At 43.6% G+C, this 23301-nt stretch overlaps 1 protein-coding gene across 1 annotated transcript in view; it reads right to left on the reverse strand.

Moving 5' to 3' along the window:
* The window catches only part of ITGA9 (integrin subunit alpha 9), a 320486-nt gene that overhangs the window by 21981 nt on the left and 275204 nt on the right, over positions 1 to 23301 (reverse strand). The window contains exons 24-26 of the mRNA XM_081288073.1: positions 18946 to 19071; positions 16462 to 16581; positions 11445 to 11546 (exon numbers count right to left, since the gene is read on the reverse strand). Of these exons, the coding sequence (XP_081144199.1) occupies positions 11445 to 11546; positions 16462 to 16581; positions 18946 to 19071 (348 nt within the window). The remainder of the gene's footprint in view (positions 1 to 11444; positions 11547 to 16461; positions 16582 to 18945; positions 19072 to 23301) is intronic.

Raw genomic sequence — 23301 nt, forward strand, 5'->3', positions numbered from 1 at the left:
TGCTACAGTTTAGTCTGGCCAATTCCACCAGCATGCCCTGTCACTCCCCTGGAATGCGCCTCATCTTTGATTATTTTTCAGTGATGTCCCCGGTCCTCTTGGGCGCGTGCTGTATGCTTTGGCAAAGCCCAGACTCTCACATCACGACTCTGGCGAGCTCGTCTGCGGGTGATGATCTGAGTGTCTTGCAGTTCTAAGAAGTCATATCTTACATTGAAACCAAACCAAACAAACAAAACATAGAAGGGTCAGCAGCAGGGACCACCCCCAGGTCCTGACTCCACCACTAGGGAGAAGTGATCCTGGCCAAGGCTCTGGGCCTCTCCTCCACTCTCCATCCTCTGGTTTCCACCCCCAGTTACTGCCCCAGTTCAGGCCTGGTCCTTAGCTCACCAGCGCTATCTCAGGAGCCTTGGAGAGCATACCTGCCATGAGAATTGTCTTTCTAAAGCACAGGTCTCACCAGCTCACTTCTCTCAGCTCACACTATTGATGGCTTCCTTTTTTACTGAGCATCTAATTCAGGACACAAGGCCCTATGACCTGGTCTTCTTCCTTCCTTGACGGCCCCTCCCAGGACATGAATTCATATTCCAGCCATCTTCCTGTGAGGCCAGAGGTCCCCTGCCTCTCTGCAGGCTTCTTTTGCCATCTGGAATGTCCTTCCATCCTGGTCCCTTTGACAGGCTCCATTATAGCTCATCTTTAAAATGTTCATACTTTTCTTTGTTAGGTACCAGGGATTAAACCCAGACCTGCTTACCCACTGAGCCACATCCCCAGCCCCCCCCTTTTTTTTTAATATAGGATCTCACTAAGTTGCTGAGGCTGGCTTTGAACTTGTGATCTCCCTGCCTCAGCCTTCCAAGCCTCTGGGATTATGGGCGTGCATCATCAAGCCTGGCAATGTTCGTATTTTTTGATTCACTAATTCTGTACTTGAAAACATGCCCCAAGGCAAGAAATATGAACTACAGAAATATAAAACTGCAGAAAAATTTTAATGCTCACTCCAGAATTCTCCATACTGATGCAGAATCAGAAATATTAAAAAATAATAGGGCAATAGATGAATAAATTTATGATCAATCAAAATGGAATATCATAGAATGAATAGAAATGATGACAAAAAACTGGCAAAGCACATTTTTAACAAGTTAAAAACATGACAAATATACAGTGAATGCATGCTAATGATTTATATAATTCATTATGGAGGCAGTAAAATGGTGAAACTAGGTCAAAGAGGGATCTGAAAAAAAATGTATAGTCATAGAAAAAAAGAGTTCTGAAATCAGATACAAAACTGTTCAATACCCTACAGGGTGATAAACTATAATCTTTGGGATTATGTTTTTGATCAGACAGAAATTACTTTTATTTTTACTGGCAAGAGTCATTTATAACCTATTAGTATTCTACAAATTAATGTTTAATATCACAGAATCTGAGCCCCAGAGAACTGGGCAGGCTTGCTAGACCAGTGCTTCTCAAAGTTTACTGTTTACGAATACCATGAGGTAGCTTGTTAAAATGTAGATTCCGGGATGGGCATGGTGGTGCAAACATGTAATCCCAGTGGCTTGGGAGGCTGAGGCAAGAGGATTCCAAGTTCAAAGCCAGCTTCAGCAACTTTGATGAGGCCCTGTGCAACTCAGAGAGACCCTGTCTCAAAATAAAATATAAAAGAGGGCTAGGGATGTGGCTCAGTAGTTAAGTGCCCCTGGGTTCACTCCCTGGTACCAAAAAGGAAAAAAAAAAAAAAAAAAAGGTAGTTCTGAGTTGGATGAGGCTTGAGAGTCTACATTTCAAAGAAGTTGCCCATGATATGGATACTATTGGCCCATGGCCCATGCTTTGAGAAGAAAGGGGACAAGAGAATGCTCCAGTATATCCATGTAATCATTGTTTTGCTTGATTTCCAAATTTTAGGTACTTCTGAAACCATGGAAATAATGTGGGAAAAATGATTAGTGTCATGATAATAAATTAAGAATCAGAAACATCAATATATAAAAGAGTTTTAAGAAAATGGAATGAAATTTAAAAACTAAAAGGCATGTTTTGAGATTGTAGGTAGTTTTTCTCATAATTTGTACTATTTAGCTTTTTTTTGAATGGAGCATTTTAAAGTCAAGGCAAAAAAAGTTTTCCTTTGAGAGACTCTTCTCTAAGGCAGTGATGACCTTTCTGTCTGTGGGTTCTAGGCAACTGTGCATTCTTACAAGAAGAGGACTGCATATATTCTTGTCTTCTGGACCAATATAGTGATTCATAAATGAACAGATTAATAAATGCAACATCCTTTCTATTGTAACATCAGATGAAGTATGACTATGACCCAGTCTGCAACCAAAGAGATGACAAGATCTGAAGGTAGAGTATCTGGGTGTGATTTTTTTTTCTCTCTCAAAATCCATTTGTTTTTTCTTTTGAGGATGGGGTTTGACCATCCATCTTCTGTCCATCCATCCCTCTATCAGTCCATCCATTAGCCCATTCACCCTGTTCATCTAAGTATTTGTTTGTCCATCTGTCTGTCCATCCATCCATCCATCCATCCAACAAATGTGTGTGTGGCGCCTATGTGCCAGATACTGTGGAAATTCACCAATGAATAAAACAGGTAGTCTTCAGCCTCATACAACCTGCAGCTCCCAGAGAATACTGGCCAATCAGACAAATAAATGCAAAATTACAATTGTGGAAAGTACAAACAGGGAGAGGATTGTGGCTATGAAAGACTCTGAGATGGGTATGCAGGTCAGAAGAGTTCCTGGAGGAACTGCTTGAGAGATGGCTAAAGGAGAGCAGAAGTTAACCAGTAAAGAGAGAAGGGAAGCTCATCCTAAGGGAGGGACCACCACGTGCAGAACTCCTTCGGCAGGAGCGAGCTTGTAAGGGTGAGATGCTGTTCTCAGCCAGCAAACAGAATAGACAAGAAGCCACAGGACGAGGTTCAGAAGAACTGGAAGTGGCATTCAGAATTCTGTTTGAATGGGAGCTGTGGCTCAGTGGCAGAATGCTTGCCAAGCATACACAAGATCCTGGATTTAATTCCTAGCACTGCTGAAATGAAAAAAAAAATGATGTCTATCTGGGCACAGTGGCACATGCCCATAGTCTGAGTTACTTAGGAAGCTGATCCCTTGAGCCTACGAGCTCCAGGTCAGCTTGGCAACACCATAAGACCCTGTCAACAACAACAACAACAACAACAGAATTATATGCTTTATCTTAAGCAGGATGGAAAGACAATGGAGGGTCTCCAATGGCCAAGTAAGGGTATGGCATGATTTCCATTTTGCAAAGCTCACTGCAGCTGCAGAAAGAATCCAGGCTAGAAGGGAGAGGTGGGTGTGGGGGTCCAAGGAACAAGCAGCCCAGTGAGAGGGTTGCAGGGAAGTGGTTTCCCCAGGGTAGGTTTCTGCTTCCAATAAGAAAGGAGGTAGTATGAAAGGAGATGTAGGGCTGAGCATTGGAGTGGGGTGTCTGCCAGCACTGGGGGAGCAGCTGGGAGCACGGTAGGAGGCTGAGAGATGGGAAAGGCAGAATTTTGAGTAGCGAAGACATTGATTCTGACATGGTCATGGACTGTAGCTGAGGGCTTATGGACTGGACACAAACAAAATGAGCAGCCTGAGGCTGTCTCAATGGAGTCTTAGAGGAGCCAGGCCCTGGGCATCCTGCCAGCCGTTGTAAAGTTTAATGCACCTGGGATTGGCAAGCTGCTGTCAGGGAATGACCACAACCCAACTTGCAGCCTGAGGCAGCTGGTGAACCTCAACCGTAGCACTTGGTTTACTCCTGTGTTTCTGGGAACTTTTATGTTCTGATCACTGCAAATACATTTCATGCAATAGCTAGAAATACCCAGGTCTCCATAAGGCCTGAGAACACAAGCAACATGAGGGTACAGCTGGACAGAGGGTTTCCAGTGATGGAGAAGACACCATGGGCAGCATTGTCAGAGGGGATATTCAAGCCCAATGCCAGGCCTGCCAAAGGTCAACTACAATGGCAAGATGCTCTCAGTGGGTGAACATCACATGCTTGTTTCAACAGAAATCAGGAAATCAGATAATTTTTTTTTTTAAGTAGAAAGAGAAGAATATCTGGGACAAAAAAAAATTGACATTTTCACCTGCTTCTGATTATATCCAGTAGCCAACGGAGGTATCAGGGAGGGAGGAGGGAGAAAGGGCTGTGGGGGTTGTAAGAAATGTCAGCAGGTCTTCCATCACTCTCCAAACACAGCTCAGAAGGCATGCCAGCTGAGAGGCAGAGAGAGATTAATGGAGATGATAGGAGTGAACTGTGCCTCTGACAAGGTGGACCCTGTAAGTCTCTGCCATGATAAGCAGAGACATGCCCTGTGCCTGCCAGGTCTGGGTTTTAGAAATCTCTTGTTTGGTTAGAATTTGTCAAGGAGTGATCTGGGAAGATGCTAATTCCTTTGTTACGAACCACGGTGGAGCCATTTGTGAGACCCATTACTATGTGCCAAGCTCTTTGCTGAGAAGTTTTATATCTATGACCCCTGATGATACTCATGACCACTCTCTAAAGGAAAAAGGAAAGATGGGGGCTCCCCGACTTCTCACGATGAAGGGTCTCCCAGGAGGGGTGATTCTTCTCTTGACTGTGTATCTGGAACAGGCCACAAAAGAAAGAGTTCCATAGTCAACTGGCCACTGTGTCGGAATGTGACGTGCTTCTGAAGCCACCAGAGCCAAGGAACATAGTTATGTATCACCCTACGATTCCTGCTGCCTGCTCCAGAAGGGGCTCCCATTGCGTGGCACACTGAGCAACAGGAGCAGGGATTCAAGACAATTCGGGGCTCCTATGCGGGCAGTTTGGGTGACCAGTCCTGGATCATCCAATGACAAGCTGTGAGATTATAGGCAGGGCCCTTCACGTCCCAGAGCCTCAGTTTCCTCAACAGAAAATGGAAGTAATAGGAGCTATTAGAAAGTGACAGGAGATAATCACATCAGAGAAATGAGCAGAGACCAGCATATATAAAGCAACAGTAGAGACACAGCATAGAGCACCCAAGGCCTGAGCACAGAATAGTTCCATATGTAGCACGTGCTCTGCTCCGAGCCTCCTGGGTCCTGTGTGTGGGGTCAGAATGCCCAACCCCAGCTTTTGAAGGCTTTCCCTTCTAGTGGCATTCTGCCCCAGACAGAGAGTCAGTCAAGTGCCCCGGAGTTCACCACCTCAGGGACAGCCTCTTGCCAATGACCAACGAATATAGAAATATGAAAGCCCAGGTCCCACACTTCAAGGCAGGATGAACTCCAAAGGGCTATTTGTGCTTCATAGTCCCCTCTAGGATCCAGCAGAGGCTAGAATATCCCCTCAAATCTCGCTCTTGCTTCTCTCTTCCTTTTCCTATCCTGCCCCCACTTTTTTTTTGGATCTCACCAGGAGCACCTTCCTACTAAACCACACAGGTTGTGCTTCTTGAGAATATATCCCCAAGACACCACCTGACTTTCGTTCAAGAGTCTGGCCTTCCCTGGTCCACCTAGAACATTCCTTCTATACTTGTTCAGAGGTCATTTCTCCCAAGAAATTGACTGGACCTCTTCAGCACAGGTGCTCTAAGCACATTGGCATACTGTGCTGCAAGGGTGTGTATGTGTTTGAATGTGTGTGTGTCCATGCACACGTGTGCATATCTATGTATTGTGCAATGTGTGTGGGTCTGTGCATCTGTGTGTGTGCATGGGTCCATGTCTGTGTATGTGCCTGAGAGTTCCTGTGTGTGCTTGTCTGGGTGTTCATGCATGTGCATGTCTGTGTGTCCACGATTGTGTGTGTCTATGCATGTGCTTGTGAACCAAATGGTTTTAGAGAACAAGCAGTTGGAACATGCTGTTCTGGCCACTGAGTGCTTGACTGGGCAGGTTTCTTTAGACGTGAGAGCAGGAATGTGGTGCTGAGGCTAATGCTGGGACCGAATGCAGACTTAGAAGGGAAGCCCAAGCTAGGAGGAGAGCCACTTGCAGCCTGGAGGAGCTGGCTGGGCTACACACACACCTAAGGAGTTTGAACAGAGAGACTTTAACACAAATCTGTTTCCTTTCCACATTGGACACTTTTGCCTCTGACTAGCTCCTTCATCCGGAATGGCTCAGTGCCTTCCTAGGTGACCGAGTGGCTGCAGTGAAGAGGGGAAAGGACCAACACACTGGGAGTCCAGAGTCCTACCTTATCCTTGTCTCAGCCACGGTGAGACCTTGGGCAGGTCATTTCTTCTCTCCATATGTCAGAGACTCTGTGATTCACTAGAGGAAGGGGCTTAGTGGTTCTCACCAGGGAAGGCACAGTGGACTCTCTTAAAATTATGCCTTCTCTCTGTGCAGAGCAAGGGCGACTGATGGCATGTGATGCATGAAGGAAGCAAATATCTCTCTAGACATATGGTCCCCATGACATTAAAACTTATGAATTTTTTATTTCTGGGATTTTCTATGTGATATTTTCAGATTGTGATTGACCACAGGTAACTGAAACCGTGAAAAGTGAAAAATTGTGGATAAGAAGGGACTCCTGCACCTTTCTGAGATGAATTCCTACTCTTCATGAGGACCAACTTTCTGGGGCATAATCAGATGTTTCCCTTGTTCTTAATCTTTATGATATTTGTGAACTCCAATCAGTACTCAGACAGAGGGCAAAGGCCCTCAAATGTTGCTCCATTAAACGAGAGAGGAGGCGTTGTTCATTTAAGCACATTGCTTCTTAAAAGAGAACAAAGCAAAGAGCTTGCACCCTTCCCAACTACCTTAGGACAAAGATTTTTGTGTTCTCTCCTTAAGATTGCAACTTGCCCAGGAAGCTGCCATCAAAAAAGAAAAAAAAAAAAAAGGTCGAAATGATTGAACAAAGACTTTCACTCAGGCCTGCTCCTGAACTTCACTAAAACAAAAAGAATGTAAACCAAAAAAAAAAAAAAAAAAAAAAAAAAAAAAGCCCCCAGCATGTCAGAAGAGACAACTGTCACTTTTCAGCCTGGTATGCAAACCCATTCTGGTGTTGGAGAATCCTCCACTGTGTAAGACACAGGGAAATGTAGGGTCCCTCCTCCCCACTACAAAGTCCAATAATGCTGGTGACCTGGTCCCCCAGGGACAGAGGCCTAATTTTAGTCAGCAAGAGGCTTTAGCCTGACTCTGGAGCAAGAGGTCCAGAGAGGCCAGGATAGCTGGGTCTAATGTCTAGGGTTCTGAATTCTTCTTGGGGCTGGACCCAGTCTGTGGTCCTGACCTCCCACATTTCTTGACCCCTCTCCGTGACCCCCGTCTGGTTCTCTGGCAATTCTGAGGGCTCCCAGGTATCCTTCTAACCTATTCTGATTCTGCTCAAGCAAGACAGAGGGGATCTCTCCTCTTGTACCTAAGATCTCATATGGTTCTACTCCCATGGCCACAATCACTTAGTCATCTGTGGACTTACATGTTTATCATACCATCTGCTACTGGGAAAATACAAAGAAAAATAGCAAGAATTCCTGTCAGTTTCTAATACAGACTGAAAAGGGGATTTGAGATGGTGTCTTACACTGCTTATTAGAACAAAAATTCTATAGTACAAGACTACAAGAGTTTGCGTTGGTGGAATTCCTGGCCGCAGCTGTTGATTGCTCTTCTTAAAAATATAGGGTACTTCCTGAGTCTCAGCAGCCAATTCAGGAGTTAGAGAAGTCCCCTCCCCAAATCTTTTGATGCCTTTTTAATGACTGTATGATTAGAGCTAAACATTTTTGAAACCCATCCTTATTTTCATTCTGTAGGACAGCCGTCTCCTTCTCTAGGACCCCCAGTGGGTGCCTGAAACTGTGGATAGGACTGAACCCTATATATACTATTTCTTTCCTATACATATATACCTATGAAAAAGTTTAATTTATAAATTAGGCTCAGTAAGATGAAAACAATAAAATAGAACAATTATAACAATATAGTATAACAAAAAATATTTAAAACTTATGAATTATTTATTTCTGGAATTTTCTATGTGATATTTTCAGATTGTGATTGACCACAGGCAACTGAAACTGTGGAAAGTAAAAAATTGTGAATAAGAAGGGACTCCTGCACCTTTCTGAGATGAATTCCTATTCCATGAGGACCAACTTTCTGGGGCATAATCAGCTATGTTGTTCTTAATCTTTATGATATTTATGAACCCCAACCAGTACCTTTTTCCCTTTTCCCTCAGACCTGTAACTCATTCCCTGTCATTTGGATCTTCAATGTCCCCTGAGAAACTCATGTTAGGTAAATACAGGAATGTTCAAGGTGAAATGATTTGATTATGAGAGGTGTAACCTCATCAGTGGATTAATCCACTTGATGGATTCATCATTTGAATGAACTAGTGGGTAGTAACTGTAGGCAGGTGGGGTGTGGCTGGAGGGAGGTCACTGGGGATGTGGCCTGGACTACATCTGTCCATGGCCCCTTTCTCACCCCCAGTCCTCCCCTCCTTTCTCTTTCTCTCTCTGCTTCCTGGCTGCCATGAGCTGAGCAACTTCCCTCTACCATGCCCTTCTGCCATGACATTCTGCCTCACCGAGTTCTAGAGCAATGGAGTGGACCCACCGTGGACTGAACCTCAGAAGCCATAAGCCCCAAATAATCTTTTCTTCCTCTAAGTTGTTCTTGTCAGGTATTCTGGTCACAGTGACAAAATACTGGCTACGAAATTTCCTGAAAAATCAAGTCAGGTTGGGTTGAATATGACATTCAATGAATTATTGGCACCTAACCACCAGTACTCACAAAGGTCTCGTCTGGAATTCTCAGGTTTGGGTCTGTATGAACCAGATGAACTTGCTGTGGTTGGGCCTGAACACATGCTAACATGCTACCTGGGAAGTACCCTGGATGTATATATTAATAAATAAAGCAAATCTAAAACTATGACATGTTTCTATTTAGTTATCCAAATGTAAAGCACTACTTGTACCATGGTATTTTTTATTAAAAAAATAAAATAAAGGACCCAAGAATTACAGGAAAATTATTTGGTTTTCCCATCAGTTAAATTTACCACCATGTCACTTTTCTGTAATTAAAAAAAATCCGATTGTTTTCCTCTTCTCACCCACACCCTGCTCGATACCATACACAAATACATTTCCTGTTCATTCCAAGGCCGTAACAATTTGGTGCCTAATCTGCAATCTTGTGAAGCTTTGTCTGATTTGAATCTGGTCACTAGCCTCTGTGGAAATTCCCCTTCGGATGGCTGACAGAGAGCCAGGCATTCAGAAGAGTCACGCAGGGAAGAACGTGCTTGTTCTAAAAATGAAAGCCTTACTACTTAGAAATGATTTCTTTTTTTTTTTTTTTTCCTGCTAGGAAAGTTGAGAACAGATTGCAGAACTTCACCTTAGCTCGCAGATTGAAAAGGCATTTATGCAAAGGAGGGAGAAGGGGGCATTGTGGGATTCCTGGGTGTATTCATTGTTTCTCGGGAGCACAGAGGGAAAAAAAAAAATCAGCTTCTTCCCCAGAACTCTTGATCATAAAAATATCACCACGGTGCTCAAAATGGAACAGAAACTGATGGAAGTGGTATTCTGGAGGCAGATAGATGACTCAGAATCCTACAGCGGGATGTTAAGCAATGCTTTCCTGGATCCCACAGCTTAGTCCTCTATTAGAAGGCAACGTGCCCAGTGATTTTCATTCAGCTAGCAAAGAATTTCATCTGTAGGAAACCTGTTAGTTTTTTCCATTGGCACTTTTTTTTTGGGAGGGGGGTACCAGGGATTGAACTCAGGGGCACTCAACCGCTGAGCCACATCCCGGCCCTATTTTGTATTTTATTTAGAGACAGGGTCTCACTGAGTTGCTTAGCGCCTCATTACTGAGGCAGGCTTTGAACTCACGATCCTCCTGCCTCAGCCTCCAGAGCTACTGGGATTTCTGGCCTGCACCCTGTGCCTGGCTTCCATTCGCTCTTGTTAACACAATTAAGGACATTTTAAATCTCTGATGTTGGGCATGTATTTCATTCTATAAGACTTTTTAACCAGAGCTATTGCGACAAGCAGGGAACCGCTGATCGCCTTAACTTCACAGGTGATGGTCCCCATCGGTAGTTAAACAGCCAGAAGGTAGGAGGAAAAGACAAAAAGCCAACTCCAAGCGACTGACCTTCCAGAAGAACTGACGCTATGGGGTGAAGGTCTTGGAAGGCCACTCTGTTCCATTTCTATTAGTAAAACTAGTGCCTGGGCAGCATCCCCATGTGAATTAAGGAGCACATGTCGACAAATGGCCCTGCATTCCTGTACTGAGCGTGGAGTATCTGTCAAGCAGCACTATCGCACCTCACCTGCCCAGGTGTCCCTGCTCATTCCAGGTTCCCTGAAATTCTCCCCTCTTACTCACCGACCACAGGAACAGAACTAAGATTTTACTGAAATCTCCAAGGGTTTATTTTCTGTAGGAATCCTTCCAGCCAGGGTCTTAAAAGCATGGACTTTGGTTGGCTCTGGATCCTGATATTTTAACATGTGGAGTCTCCAATGTTATCAGCAAATAAGTCAATAATCTTTTTGTGGTGAGTTCATGTGTCCGTACCTCATATTTATGAATTTATCAATTTTGTAAATTTGCCATAGCAACACTGACTCTTCCCAGAGAAGGCAAATCTCTCTCTCTCTCAAGAAGGTAAATTCCAGGGAACGGGATGGAAAACAGAAGTGCCCTGGCAAAGCTGCTCATGGGTTTCTGCACTCCCCTTCCTATTCTCCCAAGATCTGTGGTGGGGGTCAAACAACAGGTGAGTCCCCCTGTCTAGGAACAAGAATAAAAGCATAATTCCAAGGCCATCGTCTTCTTCCAGCCTCTCCCTCACTCCGACATCTAAGCCCCGAGGCCTGCTGCACCCTCCCTTGTCCCTGATGCCTGTGTGCCAGTTGCACCTTATGGAGGTCAAGGGGACAGGGAGAGTGTGAAAGAGAAGGTTCCAGGTCTTGGCAACGTGGATGTGACCTCTTCAAGTTAACCAAATAGCTTGTTTTTAAGACAGTGTTTATCCATGGGGCAATGTGATTGGGAAGGCAGATGAGATTTTGGGGAAATGTCTAAGACACACAAAAAATAGTCCTGGCTTCTGGGTAGAAATCCAGGCCCCACCAAGGGCACTTCCAGACTATATTTCCTTTGGCCAATCATAGCAGGAAACTTTCACATAACAATGGCGTCCTAAAGAACATGCTAGCACAACAGGAACAAGCCATAGCTCTGCACGGGAGCCTGGAGGCCAAGGCAGGCACGGTCCTGGTTCTACCACTAACCCGACACCTTGGCTCAGAAACTTTCTTCTCCTTCATGTTCCAGCTCCGGGTCTCCAATCACCCAGCTCCCCTGGCCCTCTGAGGAGGGCTATCACCGGGGAGGTGGTACACTCACCGTCATCTCTTCTGGGTTCCCATTAGCTACTTCCACCACCCTTAGGGCGGGATCCACCTTCACCTTGGCTCGAGCCATGAACTGGATGACAGATGAACTGTCCTGTGGAGGAAACAACAGCTCACCGTAAGATTTTCCAATGACAAGGACAAATGATTTTTCCTTGAGAGGGACTGGGCAGAACTGAAATTCCAAGATTCCTTGTAGACCAGACAAGATTTTTTTTTTCCACTGAACTAAAAACTTCCCCATCCTGGGAATCCAGATAAATGTATACTTCCAAAGTTTCTCTTGAGAATTTTTTTTTTTTCGGATGGTGGTAGATGCAAAAAAATGACAATGTTTGCCAGTAATCAACACAGGCAAACTTGTGTGCTGTGGTTTCCAAGTGGTAAGACCCAGATATTTGGATGTTGATACTGATGGATTCACAAAGAGCTGAGGATAAATGAAGCTGTTTGTGTACAGCAAGCCCATGCCTGGCATTCCACTGAAGCCATCTGATTCCTATTTTATAGAATCTTCCTGCCCTGACCACAGCCCTCAAGCGCTTCTTTATAGGAGTTTCTTTTAACTCTTTGCTTGTCCTTAAATGAAGCCGTTTTGGGGACAAAGCCATTAGACATTAAAAAGAGGGCATCTGATGGAGAGATTCAGAAGGGAGACACATCTAGCTTATAAATTAGGCCTACTAGAAAGGGAACCAGGGGCAGGGGCCACATCTGAGACTCAGGAATTACCTGCTAGCAGAAACAGAAGCTTTTCATGGGCTCAGATTCAAAGCCACCAATCCAGACAACCAGAAAATTTTGGCTCCAAAGCAGGTATAGAGAGGGAATTTGGAAAACATCAAGAAGAGGCAAAATCATGGCCGAGGAAAGGTCCAGGATCTTGGGGTTAGTGGTACAAATGGTGCTGCATTGACTGTGGAGCCAAGAGGTAACTGGTTGTCATTGTGGAAATGAAAGGCATAGAACTAGGGTATTTGGCCTCTCCCACTGGGGTGGCCTGTGCTCTGCCAGCAAGATGCTCATTGACATGTCCACCATATTTATTCAGCTTGCCTGAAACTCTGGAGGCTGCAATGGTTTGGGGATGTCCCCCCAGAATACCTGTGTTGGAAACTTAATTCCCAAAGTCACATATTAGAGATACTTGGAGGTAAGACTTTGGGAGATAATTAGGATTAGATAAGGTCATGAGGGTGGGGTCTCCATGATAGCATTAGTGGCTTTGTAAGAAGAGATCTGAGCTTGCCCACTTGCTCTGTCTTGCCATGTGATGCCCTTTGTGCCAGGTTATGATGCAGCAAGAAGGCCCTCACCAGATGACAACACCTTGCTCTTGGACTTCCCAGTCTCCAGAACTATAAATAGGCTTTTACTCTTCATAAATTACCCAATCTCAGGTATTTTGTGACAGCAACAAAGGATTGGACTAGTCAGAGGCTCTCAGATGCCAGCTGTGACTCACTTCTGGCCAAACCTACAGAGAAACAGGAAAGTGGAGGACTCTTCCTCTAGCCTAGTTCCAAAAGGTCTCTTTTCTCATCTCTGCCAAAGAGACCACAAAGGATCTTAGTTTGTGTACTTTAAATAATTGTTCTTTTTTAAAACATGAGACATATTTCTAATTTTTTATAGACATGTATTAATTGTGCATAGCAATGGGGTCCAGTGTGATATTTCTATACATGCACATAGTATAAACTGATCAAATATAACCATTTTACAAACTCTCCTGCAATTAAAAAAAAAAAGTGTGTGGGCACATACACACACACACACACACACACACACACACACACATATATGGATACATAAAATACTGGAGATTGAATTCAGAATCATTTGACCTCTGAGTTACAGCCTCAGCTTTTTTATTTTATTTTGAGGCAAGGTCATGCTAAGTTGCCCAGGTGGGCCTTGAATTTGTAATCCTTCTCCTAAGAGACTGGGATTACAGGTATGCACCAAAACATATTTTAATGCTTCTGGGAAGCTAGTTGTTCAGAGGATTTGCTCCAGTGAACTACTTTAAGTGGCAAATAATTTTACATGCAAGTAATCTTTTAGCAATTTAATAGTTTTATAAATATGTGGTTTCAGGTATAGGGCAGACAGGGCAGACTGTATTTACAACCATGGATCATCATTATCACTTCAGGTGTTAATTATGATAATAATGATGATGTTTGGCCAAGTCAAAGGCCGAGCCGATGAGGAGCCTGGCAGAGAACAGGCCCCTGGTGGTTACAGAGTCAGTGAAGGAAGCCTCAAGAACTGAAAGAAGATTTTCAAAGAAATCTGAATCCCCTGAAGCTTTAAAAAATCAGAGCCTACATTTCAAATAAAAACTTAAGGTCAAAACAATAAAACCTCAAATTCCCTTGTCTAGGGCCAGACCTCAAGGTCAAAAGGAAAATAAACACAACTCTAGGCCCAGACAAAACCACAAGGCTGGAGCTTTTCCCTGTCCTTAGGGAGGCTGTGACGGTCCCTGAAACATCTGGCTCAGCTCCCTGTGGGAGCTGGCGTCAGGGGGACCCACACTTTGCATTTCAAGCTCCAGGAGCAGCCAGGGCCCCATCTGCCTTCCAGGTCAGCTGCATTCTAGGCTCTCCTCTGCACCTGGAATTTCTGCTGAAAGGGCACTTAGAGAATAAACCTCCATGGGCCCACGTTCTCAGCTCTCTTTTCTGGGTCTCCCCTGGCCTGAATGACATGGGGACAGCAGTCAGTGAGACATGTTCCTTGGCCAAGGATCATCAGAGGTCACTAGGAGAGAGCTGCAGAAGACCCAGCCTGCAGAGCTGCACACATGACTGAAGGGCAAGTGACAGCCATATGGTACAAGGTTGCGGAAGCATCATGGTGGTTTCTTGCCATCAGTGCCATGAACAGAACTCGGTGGACAGTGGCAAGAGTGATATGGGAAATTCAACTGTCAGCAATGTCATCCGTCCAGAAGATGGACAGAACAGGTAAGTCTACAGAATCACAGGCCCTCCAACCTCAGCTGGGGACCCATGCCAGGAAGGGACACCTGTGACATGGGGCTTCCAGATGATGTTGCAGAAGGACGCTAGTGGAATTCTAGTTCATACCTGGTTCATCCCTAACGCTGTCCTTTATAAAGGTTTCACCATGGAAGCACTGTGTGCGAGCCCAACTTCCCCCAAACCAGTTTTCATCCTGAGCAAGCCAGAATCTTACCCAGCTCTCTGTGGGCTTGTGGAGCCTGCAACAACTAAACGTAGGGAGAAAACATTCCCCTTTGCCTGTCTTTGCAGGTCAGCATGTTATTGCTGTGTTTAATTTAAAAATGACCACAGAAGGACTACTGTAAGGATATTCATTTACCTGCTGATTGGTTTATCACACTAAACACATTTAGTCTGCCCAAAGGAAAATAAGTAGAATCTTTGCGGCTAACATGCATATTTTGTTTTATCTTCATATGCAATTATTTTTTAGAGCTTCTTGTTGGAAGGGATTTCTCATACTCGGCAGCACTTACCTTAAAACAAATCAGAGTAAATTTATATGATTCTTCAAGGGCCACCAATTCACTGATATAAAGATATAAAGAAAGGAGGAGTAGGAGAAAAATTATATAAGTGGAAGAAACGATTTATAGTAGAGGGGATGGAGAGAGAGAAGGGGAGGGGTGGGGGGGGGACAGTGGAGAATGGGATAGACAGCAGAATACATCAGTCACTAGAAAGGCAATTTGTAAATCAATGGAAATGTAACTGATGTGACACAGCAATCTGTATACGGGGTAAAAATGGGAGTTCATAACCCACTTGAATCAATCTGTGAAATATGGTATATTAAGAACTATGTAATGTTTTGAACAACCAACAATAAAATAATTTAAAAAAAAAAGATATAAAGATATGTCCCCCCACTCTGCGAAAATAATTTAGATTTCTCTGAAACAAGGACCACCAATGCACTGATATATAGATATAGATAGATATATATCCCCCTGCCCTGCAAAAAAAAAAAAAAAAGAAAAAAAGAAAAAATTGGATTTCTCTGAAACAAGTAGTCAGCAAACTACATCTCATGGGTCAAATTTGATCCTCTGCCTGTTTTTGTAAATAAAGTTTTATTAGAATACAGTTATTTCCATTCATTTGAGTATTGTCTGTGGCTGCTTTTGTAATGTGACAGCAGATTTGAGCAGTTGCAAGAGACTATATGGCCTGTAAAGCCTAAAATAGCTCCTACAAACCCTTTACAGAAAAGGTTTGCCAACCCTTGATCAAAAACATGTTCGCCAGACCAGCGGTACTGGCATCACCTGGGACCCTGTAAGACTTGCAAAACTTCAGACTCTACCCACAAGGAATTAGAATTTTTTTTCCGGGTAATTCTGATGTAAACTAAAGAATGGGGAACAAAATACTTAGGAGGCTTGTTAAAGTCACAATGCTGATTCAGTAAGTCTTGGGGGAGGTATTGGAGGTGGAACCCAGGGGTGCTCTACCACTGAGCCACATCCCTAGCCCTTTTTCTTTTTTCTTTTGAGATAGGGTCTTGCTACCAAGGTGCCCAGGCTAGGCCTTGAACTTTCGATCATCCTGACTCAGCCTCCGGAGTTGCTGGGATTATATAGCAACTTACCTTAAAACAAATCAGAGTAAATTTATAAGATTCTTCAAGGGCCACCAATTCAGTGATATAAAGATATAGATATAGATATGTCCCCCCACTCTGCAAAAAAAAAATTAATTTCTCTGAAACAAGAACCACCAATTCACTGATAGAGATATCAGTGAATAACATAACAGCTCCCAATTATGATTCTAACAAACTCCCTGATAAAGCTATTGTCCTTACAATACATTTTGAGTAGTGAACATCTGATATTTTCCCCTTGCACCATCTGGAGAATTACTGATGGCACATGCCAAAACAAGTTTTAAAAGTAGCATCCAGAGTGTCATGAGGAAACAAATTCAAATGCTTTTCAATGAAGCCCATGAGTGCAGGTCCTTAGGACTCACCTTCTTTAATATTTCTGTGTTCAGCAGCATGTAAATGTCTAGAGTGCGACTTTCCTCTTTGGGGAGAGCGCTAAGATTACAGTGCATTGTTAGGCAAGAAATTCCTGGCTTTTCACAATCCTGAGAAGAAAAAAATCAGAGAACTGTCAAATGATATAATAGCAAAGTCAAAGCCACAACCATTTATAGAGCAGCAAGCTCTAGGGCTTCTGTTGTGGTGACTATGTCAATTCCGGGCAGAGGAAATCAAACAGAAGATTCAGGGCTGAGGGTGTGGCTCAGTGATAAATCGATTGCCTAGCATGTGCAGGGCCCCCGGGTTCCATGCCCAGCACTACAAACAAACAAAAAAATAATAATGATAAGGATGAAGATAATAACGATAATGATACACAAGGCAATTACTCTTTGTCACCACCAGAGGGCATTCGAGGGATTCCAGTCTGACAGGCACCAGAGCAGGATTCAAGAGTCAAGCAAGTAGGGAAAAAAGCATGTCCAAAGTTAATCCTACCAAAAAGTTGGATTTCACAAAGAGAATAAATTTTTTTTTAAAGAGAAAGAAATTTCTCTTTTACATATTCTGATAGTATTGATAGTTTGGAACACAAGCGTATTTCCTACATTATGTAATTTCTGCCTGTGCAGTAGCTGGTGTGTGTTTGTGGCAAATTTTTAGTTAGGGGAAATTAGAGGGATTCCAAAGTTATTTTCTTATGCTCAAGAAAACATAGGAATTATGTAAAAAGAAATAAAAATAAACTTAAACAAAAAGAAATAAAAACACATAAAAAGAAAGTTCAACTCCATTTTCTCTTTTGTATTGTAGGATCATCTGCCTTCACGATGCTTCAGTTGCAGGTGAAATTTATAGTTTGATACAGAGTTGTGTCTATCGAGAACACTTGATGCTTTATCACTACATCTAAGGATTCTAAGGACTTTTAAAAATATAAGTACCAGGTAGTGGCACACGCTTGTAATTTCAAGCTCCGGAGGATCGTGAGTTCAAAGCCAGCCTCAGCAACAGCAAAGCGCTAAGCAATTCAATGAGACTCTGTCTCTGAACAAAATACAAAATAGAGCTAGATGTGGCTCAGTGGCTGAATGCCCCTGAGTTCAATCCCTGGTATCAAAAAAAAAAAAAAAAGGAAAAGGAAAAGGAAAAATAAAAGTACCATCCTCACTTTGTATGTGAAACAATCCAAACCTTTCAAGTGACCAATAGTTGCACTTCTCCACTGTGGAAGAGAGTGAGGAAGGAAATGATAAATGTGAGATGTGCCCAGGATGAAATGAAGATCTAAAGAAACATAACCAGGATTGGGGCTGTGTGCAGCACATGCCTAACACATGTGAGGCCCTGGGTTCAATCCCTAGCAAAAGACTAAAGATATAGGGAGAGGGGGAACTGAGAAAGCATTTCAATTCCATCTCTACCACCTTCACTCTTTAAAAATGTAGTAAATAGAACAAATCTCAAGTGTATATCTTGATACATTTTCACACCTAGAGAATCACCACCCTGAACACAATGTAGAACATTTCTGTCAGCTAAGGGGTACCTTCACACCCCATCCCCGTGGTATTCCTCCAGAGGAGCTCACTGCCCTGACTCCCACTGCCACTGATAGGCAGGCCTGCCTGCTGGCCTTCCCTCCTTCCTTTATGGTACAGGGGACTGAACCCAGGAATGTTTATCACTGAGCTACATCCCCAGCCCTTTTTGAGACAGGGTTCCACTCAAGTTGCCCAGGCTGGCCTGTGATCGATCCTCCTGCTACAGCCTTTCAAGTAGCTGGGATTACAGGCATGCACTACTGCACCCAGCTTATTTTTTTTTTCTATTCCTGAACTTTGTGTATATGAAATGGTCTAATACATTGGTCTTTTTGTCTTTGGCTTTTTTTCATTCAGTAGCATTACTGTGAGATTTACTTATGCTGTTATGTGCTGCAGTAGTTTCATATATTTCATTGGTATGTGATATTCCAGGGCATGGATATACCACAACTGTTTATTCATTCTCCTATTGATACTTAACTGAATTGTTCTCTGCTTTGGTTATTATAAAATTGCTATTAACAGTCTTGTCCTAATTGTTCAGAAGATGCATGTACTTATTTCCCTTGGGGATAGACCAGGAATGGCAATATATAGCTGGGTAATTGTGTGTGTGTGTGGGGGGGGGGGGTTTCCTAAGTGGTTGCACAAGAACAATTACTCGTTTAGATTCAAACTAGTTGGAGAAACATTTTACTTTGTGCTTGGAGGTTGAAAAGGTTCTCCCTTTGCCAGGCAATGGAATTTGGAATATAAATTCAACATTAGGATTGAAACCTCAGGCTTGTGATTTTATAAGTCAGTTGATGAGAAGCAGACTTGGGAAATAACAAATACCAAAGAGAAAACTGGCCTCTAATCTCAGACTTGCCTTCTGAGGAGGACCACCCATGTTACCCCAGCCACTGGGCAAATCCTTACCAAGACTTTTCTTCCAGACTTTGTGAAAAAAGCAAATATTGTGTGGAAGATATTTTCTTGTTCTTGAGGGATGATGCAGGGAGTTGGGTTTTTCTGGAAAGAGCAGTTTCCTTTCTCTTGGCCAACCTGAAAATGGAAAGAGGCTTGTCAGTATGGCTGATCCCAACCACAGGCCATGTTCCTGGAGTCCCGTGTCATGAAGAAAGTACCAATTTTTTTTTCCTCCTTGTTCATTCTCTAGTGGACAGGAATGTTAAAAAGCCTTTTATTTTAAAGATATGTATTGCCCAGATTGGCCTGGAACTCCTGGGTTCGAGTGATCCTCTGCCTCAGCCTCCTGCATAGCTGGAAGGTGCTCAACCTGGGAATGCAGGTGCCCACCACTCCACCCGGCTCTGGCTGAAAAGGCTTTAGGGCAGAAGCTGAAGCATTAATAGGGCCAAATAATAGAAAATGTGGATCTTACGTCCCTAAATCATTGAGAGGAGATGGCACACAACATGTGAATGAGATGTGACTAGGAAACAATAAGACTTGGAACACAATAAACTTTTTATGCTTCATGATTTCCAAAGTACATTTACAAACATCCTTGCAACAATTCTGTTAGGCACTGATATTAGAGTAGATGAGGAAAAAGAAACTTAAGTCAAGTCACTTGCCAACACACATACAGTCAAGAGCCCAGGTCTAGAACTCAGGTCCTCTGAGACCTTAAGATCCATAAGAGGACCTTTGCCAGAAGACAGTCCTCTGCTAGAAGTCTTCCTAGAGCCCTCAGGGTGCTAGGAGGAGCCCTTCTTGGGAGGGAGAAAGTGTACTAACGCAGCTCTGTGCCCTATCTCTCTGCTCCAACTAAAGTATCAGCCACATATGATGCCACTTAAAATCAGAGTTCTGATTTAAAAAAAAAAAAAAAAAAAAAAAAAAGCTGGACAGACACTGCACTGAGCCGGACAGGGACTTCAACATTCGGTGAGCTCTTGGTGAGTCATCTGATTTTATTTCTGACAGCCATGGCAATGGTGCTGAGCAACAGCACTACGAAAAAACAAAACGCACCCAAACAGTGGTGTGCAGCCTTTCAGGTGGAGTTCTTGAAGAATAGTGCCTTTTGACATCCACCTGGAGGAACCGTTGTACGAGGTCTTCTTTATCCATCACCATATACCCTGGTGATAGCTAAAGACTGAACAGGATGTTAGGCCAGACCAGAATGTTAGTAATTAGTAATCCATAATTTAGGACTGTGTTTACAATCCCCTTGCTAACTAGAATCATCTGTTTAAACTTTCCTATCTTTGATGCCTGCGAATAAAATATAGTGTGTTTGAACTTTCTCAAGAGTGTTTCAACTTCCCATTTGTGCTAGGGTGCAGGGTTTAAAGTTTTTACATAAAGAAACTTCCAACATAAGAATAATAATCTTTTAATAATGCACTATAAAATGAGACCACCAAAATTCGCTTAATTAATCTCCGCTTTATCTCTGGTCTGAACACATTCCAAAATTTACTATACATGTCTGAAAATAAACAAAATGAAGTTTTATTTCCTCAGGATTAACTATGAGAAAAATGAACGTTGCCTTTGAAAATGTCTCGTCCTTTGGGACCCTCTTGTCCTTTAAAAGTGCTCACAACTTGGGATTCTTTCAATTATTTTATTTGAAATGCAAAATTTGGGGAATATATATCAGCCAGGAATCTCAGGACTCAATATTAACACTAGTTTGGGATGATTTTAGAAGTTACTAGAGGAAATAATGAAAAGGAGGCACTGAAGTTTAATGCATTTTTGATGATTATTTCATGGATCTGATTGTTTAAAGTTATGATAAATATTTTAAAGTTCATTTTAGAAAGCAATACACGTTGTTACTGGGGTAAAAATCATGAATATTTATTTGCTTATAAGACAAATGAGAAAAACCACCACTGTGGGGTAAATGAATATTTGTGTGTGGCAATGAAATTTCAGACATGAACTCAAAAAATTCTGCATTTCAAATAAGTAAGATCAAAGATGATATATGCTGGAAAACTTGTCTTAAAAAAGTGGCCTAGCAACAGTGCTCTCAAAGGATGCACATTTGAATAAAAGTATTTGTGAGATGTGAGAAAATGGCCAGATTATTATAAATGAATGCTACTCTTCTACGATTTTGAGTGCACAACTACATAATTAAACATTATAAGTAGTTGACTATTCCTTTTTCGAACACTTTCAACTGAAATAAAATTTAGATTCCCTCTAATGCACAGATTGTAAGTGCAGTCTGATGAACTTTGACAAATGAGATCACCCATTATCCCCCCCCCACACACACATACCCATGTAAGTACGGAACATGTCCACGACTCCAGAAAGTTCTCACTGGCCCCTTTCCAGACTCTTATCCAAAAGACAACCATGGTTCTGATTCTTATGAAGGGGGGAAAAAAAGGTAACGTTCCCTTTTCGAGGAAGTGAGGGGATACTTGGGGGTGACACTCTGTTCAGACACATGCAGTACCTGCTGGATGGAAAGCATTTGTCACGGGGCACTTAAAAGTTGGGAAGTGCATGCTCTGGCTCTTAAGCCCCATCCTCTTCCACTCTGAAGCATATGGGGCTCCACTTTCCCTGTTTGACCTCTGGAAGATGGTCTTCCGCAACCCTGTGAAGATCACCAGGTCTGGCCACCCAATCCATTTGGTCTGGGGCGAGTCAGACAGAACTTTACAGGATGCATGCATCCCTAATTGAAATCAGAGGTGGGGCAGAGTTCCTCCTTGCTCTACAAACTGGTGCTTTGGGTTTCCAGGCAGAGAGAGGAAGCAGAGCCCCAGCCTGGCCAGCTTCGCTCATGTGCTTTGGGTGTGCAGAGCTGGCTCTGCCATCTGTCCCAGATACCAGCAGAGAAGGACAGAGAGCTGGGAGTGGCGGGGGTGGACTAAGCCCAGCATCAACCTGAAGAGACAGAGACAGGCTCCAAGTTTACTTTTCCTCTTCCACCGGGAGTTTCGATGGGGAAAGAGTGGCTGTCAAGAGGGAAGTGACCATAAGGTGACGTGATTCCACATAACAATCTGCCCCTGGTGGAATGGAGTCTTGGCCAGTTGTGTGCCTGATTGTGGTTACACAGGAATTATTTTAACTGGGGAAAAGTTTTTTTCCCCCCTCTGGCAGGTTCAGGGTGGTCCCGTTTCACAGGAAGACTAAAGGCTGTTGGGTATTGTATGGGTGTTATTCAGACTGAAACTCAGTCCTTGACCAGGGTCATCAATGGGAGGCACTCTTCTGTGTGCTGGACAGATCATGTGACAACCAAGATGCTGACATCTAGCACCTGTCCAGCCCTTCCTTCCTGCATCCTGGCTCTGGATTGCTTTCCACACATGCACATTCAGTCCTCGAAACCATCCGGAAGCAGGGGCCTTCATCATGCTGGCTTCCCCATTGTGGAAACTGGGAGGAAGGAGAGGCCAGGTGAGCAGCAGAGGTCTTGCAGCCAGCAGGCTGCAGAGTCCCGCTGGGACACACACCATCCAGCTCTGGACCTGCCTATAACCTCCGTCCTGCACTGCCTCTTGGGTCAGAGGCTGAGAACAGGGCTGCTGATGGGGTCTCTTCCCATTCTTACCCAGGTCAAAGGAACTATCAGCTGAGAAACCAGGAAACACTAGAGTCCTCCATTCTGGCACATTTCTCCCACTGTGTCCCCCCTCCCCCACCCCCCCCAAACAAAGAGAAAAAAAAAAAAGACTTCTACCCAGACCATGGGAGGTAACAGTGCCTGCAGGCTGGGAGGCCAGGCTGCTCTATCGCTGGAAGTCGAACAGAGCACCCTGGAATGTTGTTTCTGGAAGGCCGCTCTGAGATCATGCAGTCCCATGGCCTCAGCTGACAGATAAGGAACCAGAGGCCCCGAGTCCAGTGACTTGTCCAAGGTCACGTGGTTGGCTGTGAGCCTCATCCGGCACCCAGTGGTGGAATTCTTGGTGAACACTCAAGGGTCCCAGGCTGCAGCCTAGCTGTGCCGACTCAGGTTAGGGCCTCACACTCCTTGTCTATAATATTAGGACGGTGGCCTACATGGTTGTCTTCAGATGCTAACTGCACACTTTGATGACTCTCTGTGCGTTTCATTTTCCTTAGAGCATGGGGTCACTTCATCTCACATCCCATACATAAAAACAATTGCTGACTACTCTCCCTACAACCTGGTTTTAACCAAACTTGGCTCAAAATCAAATGAAAGTAATGCTTCCTCCCCATATTGCAAATAATCCAAGCGCCACCCGGCTAGCCGTCCACAGCTTCATTTCCTTGGTGGGCCAAGAACATGGTGGCATTGCCCCCACGGTCATCTCA

Source organism: Spermophilus citellus (assembly GCF_964194105.1).
Source record: "Spermophilus citellus genome assembly, chromosome: 3".
Taxonomy (NCBI): domain Eukaryota; kingdom Metazoa; phylum Chordata; class Mammalia; order Rodentia; family Sciuridae; genus Spermophilus; species Spermophilus citellus.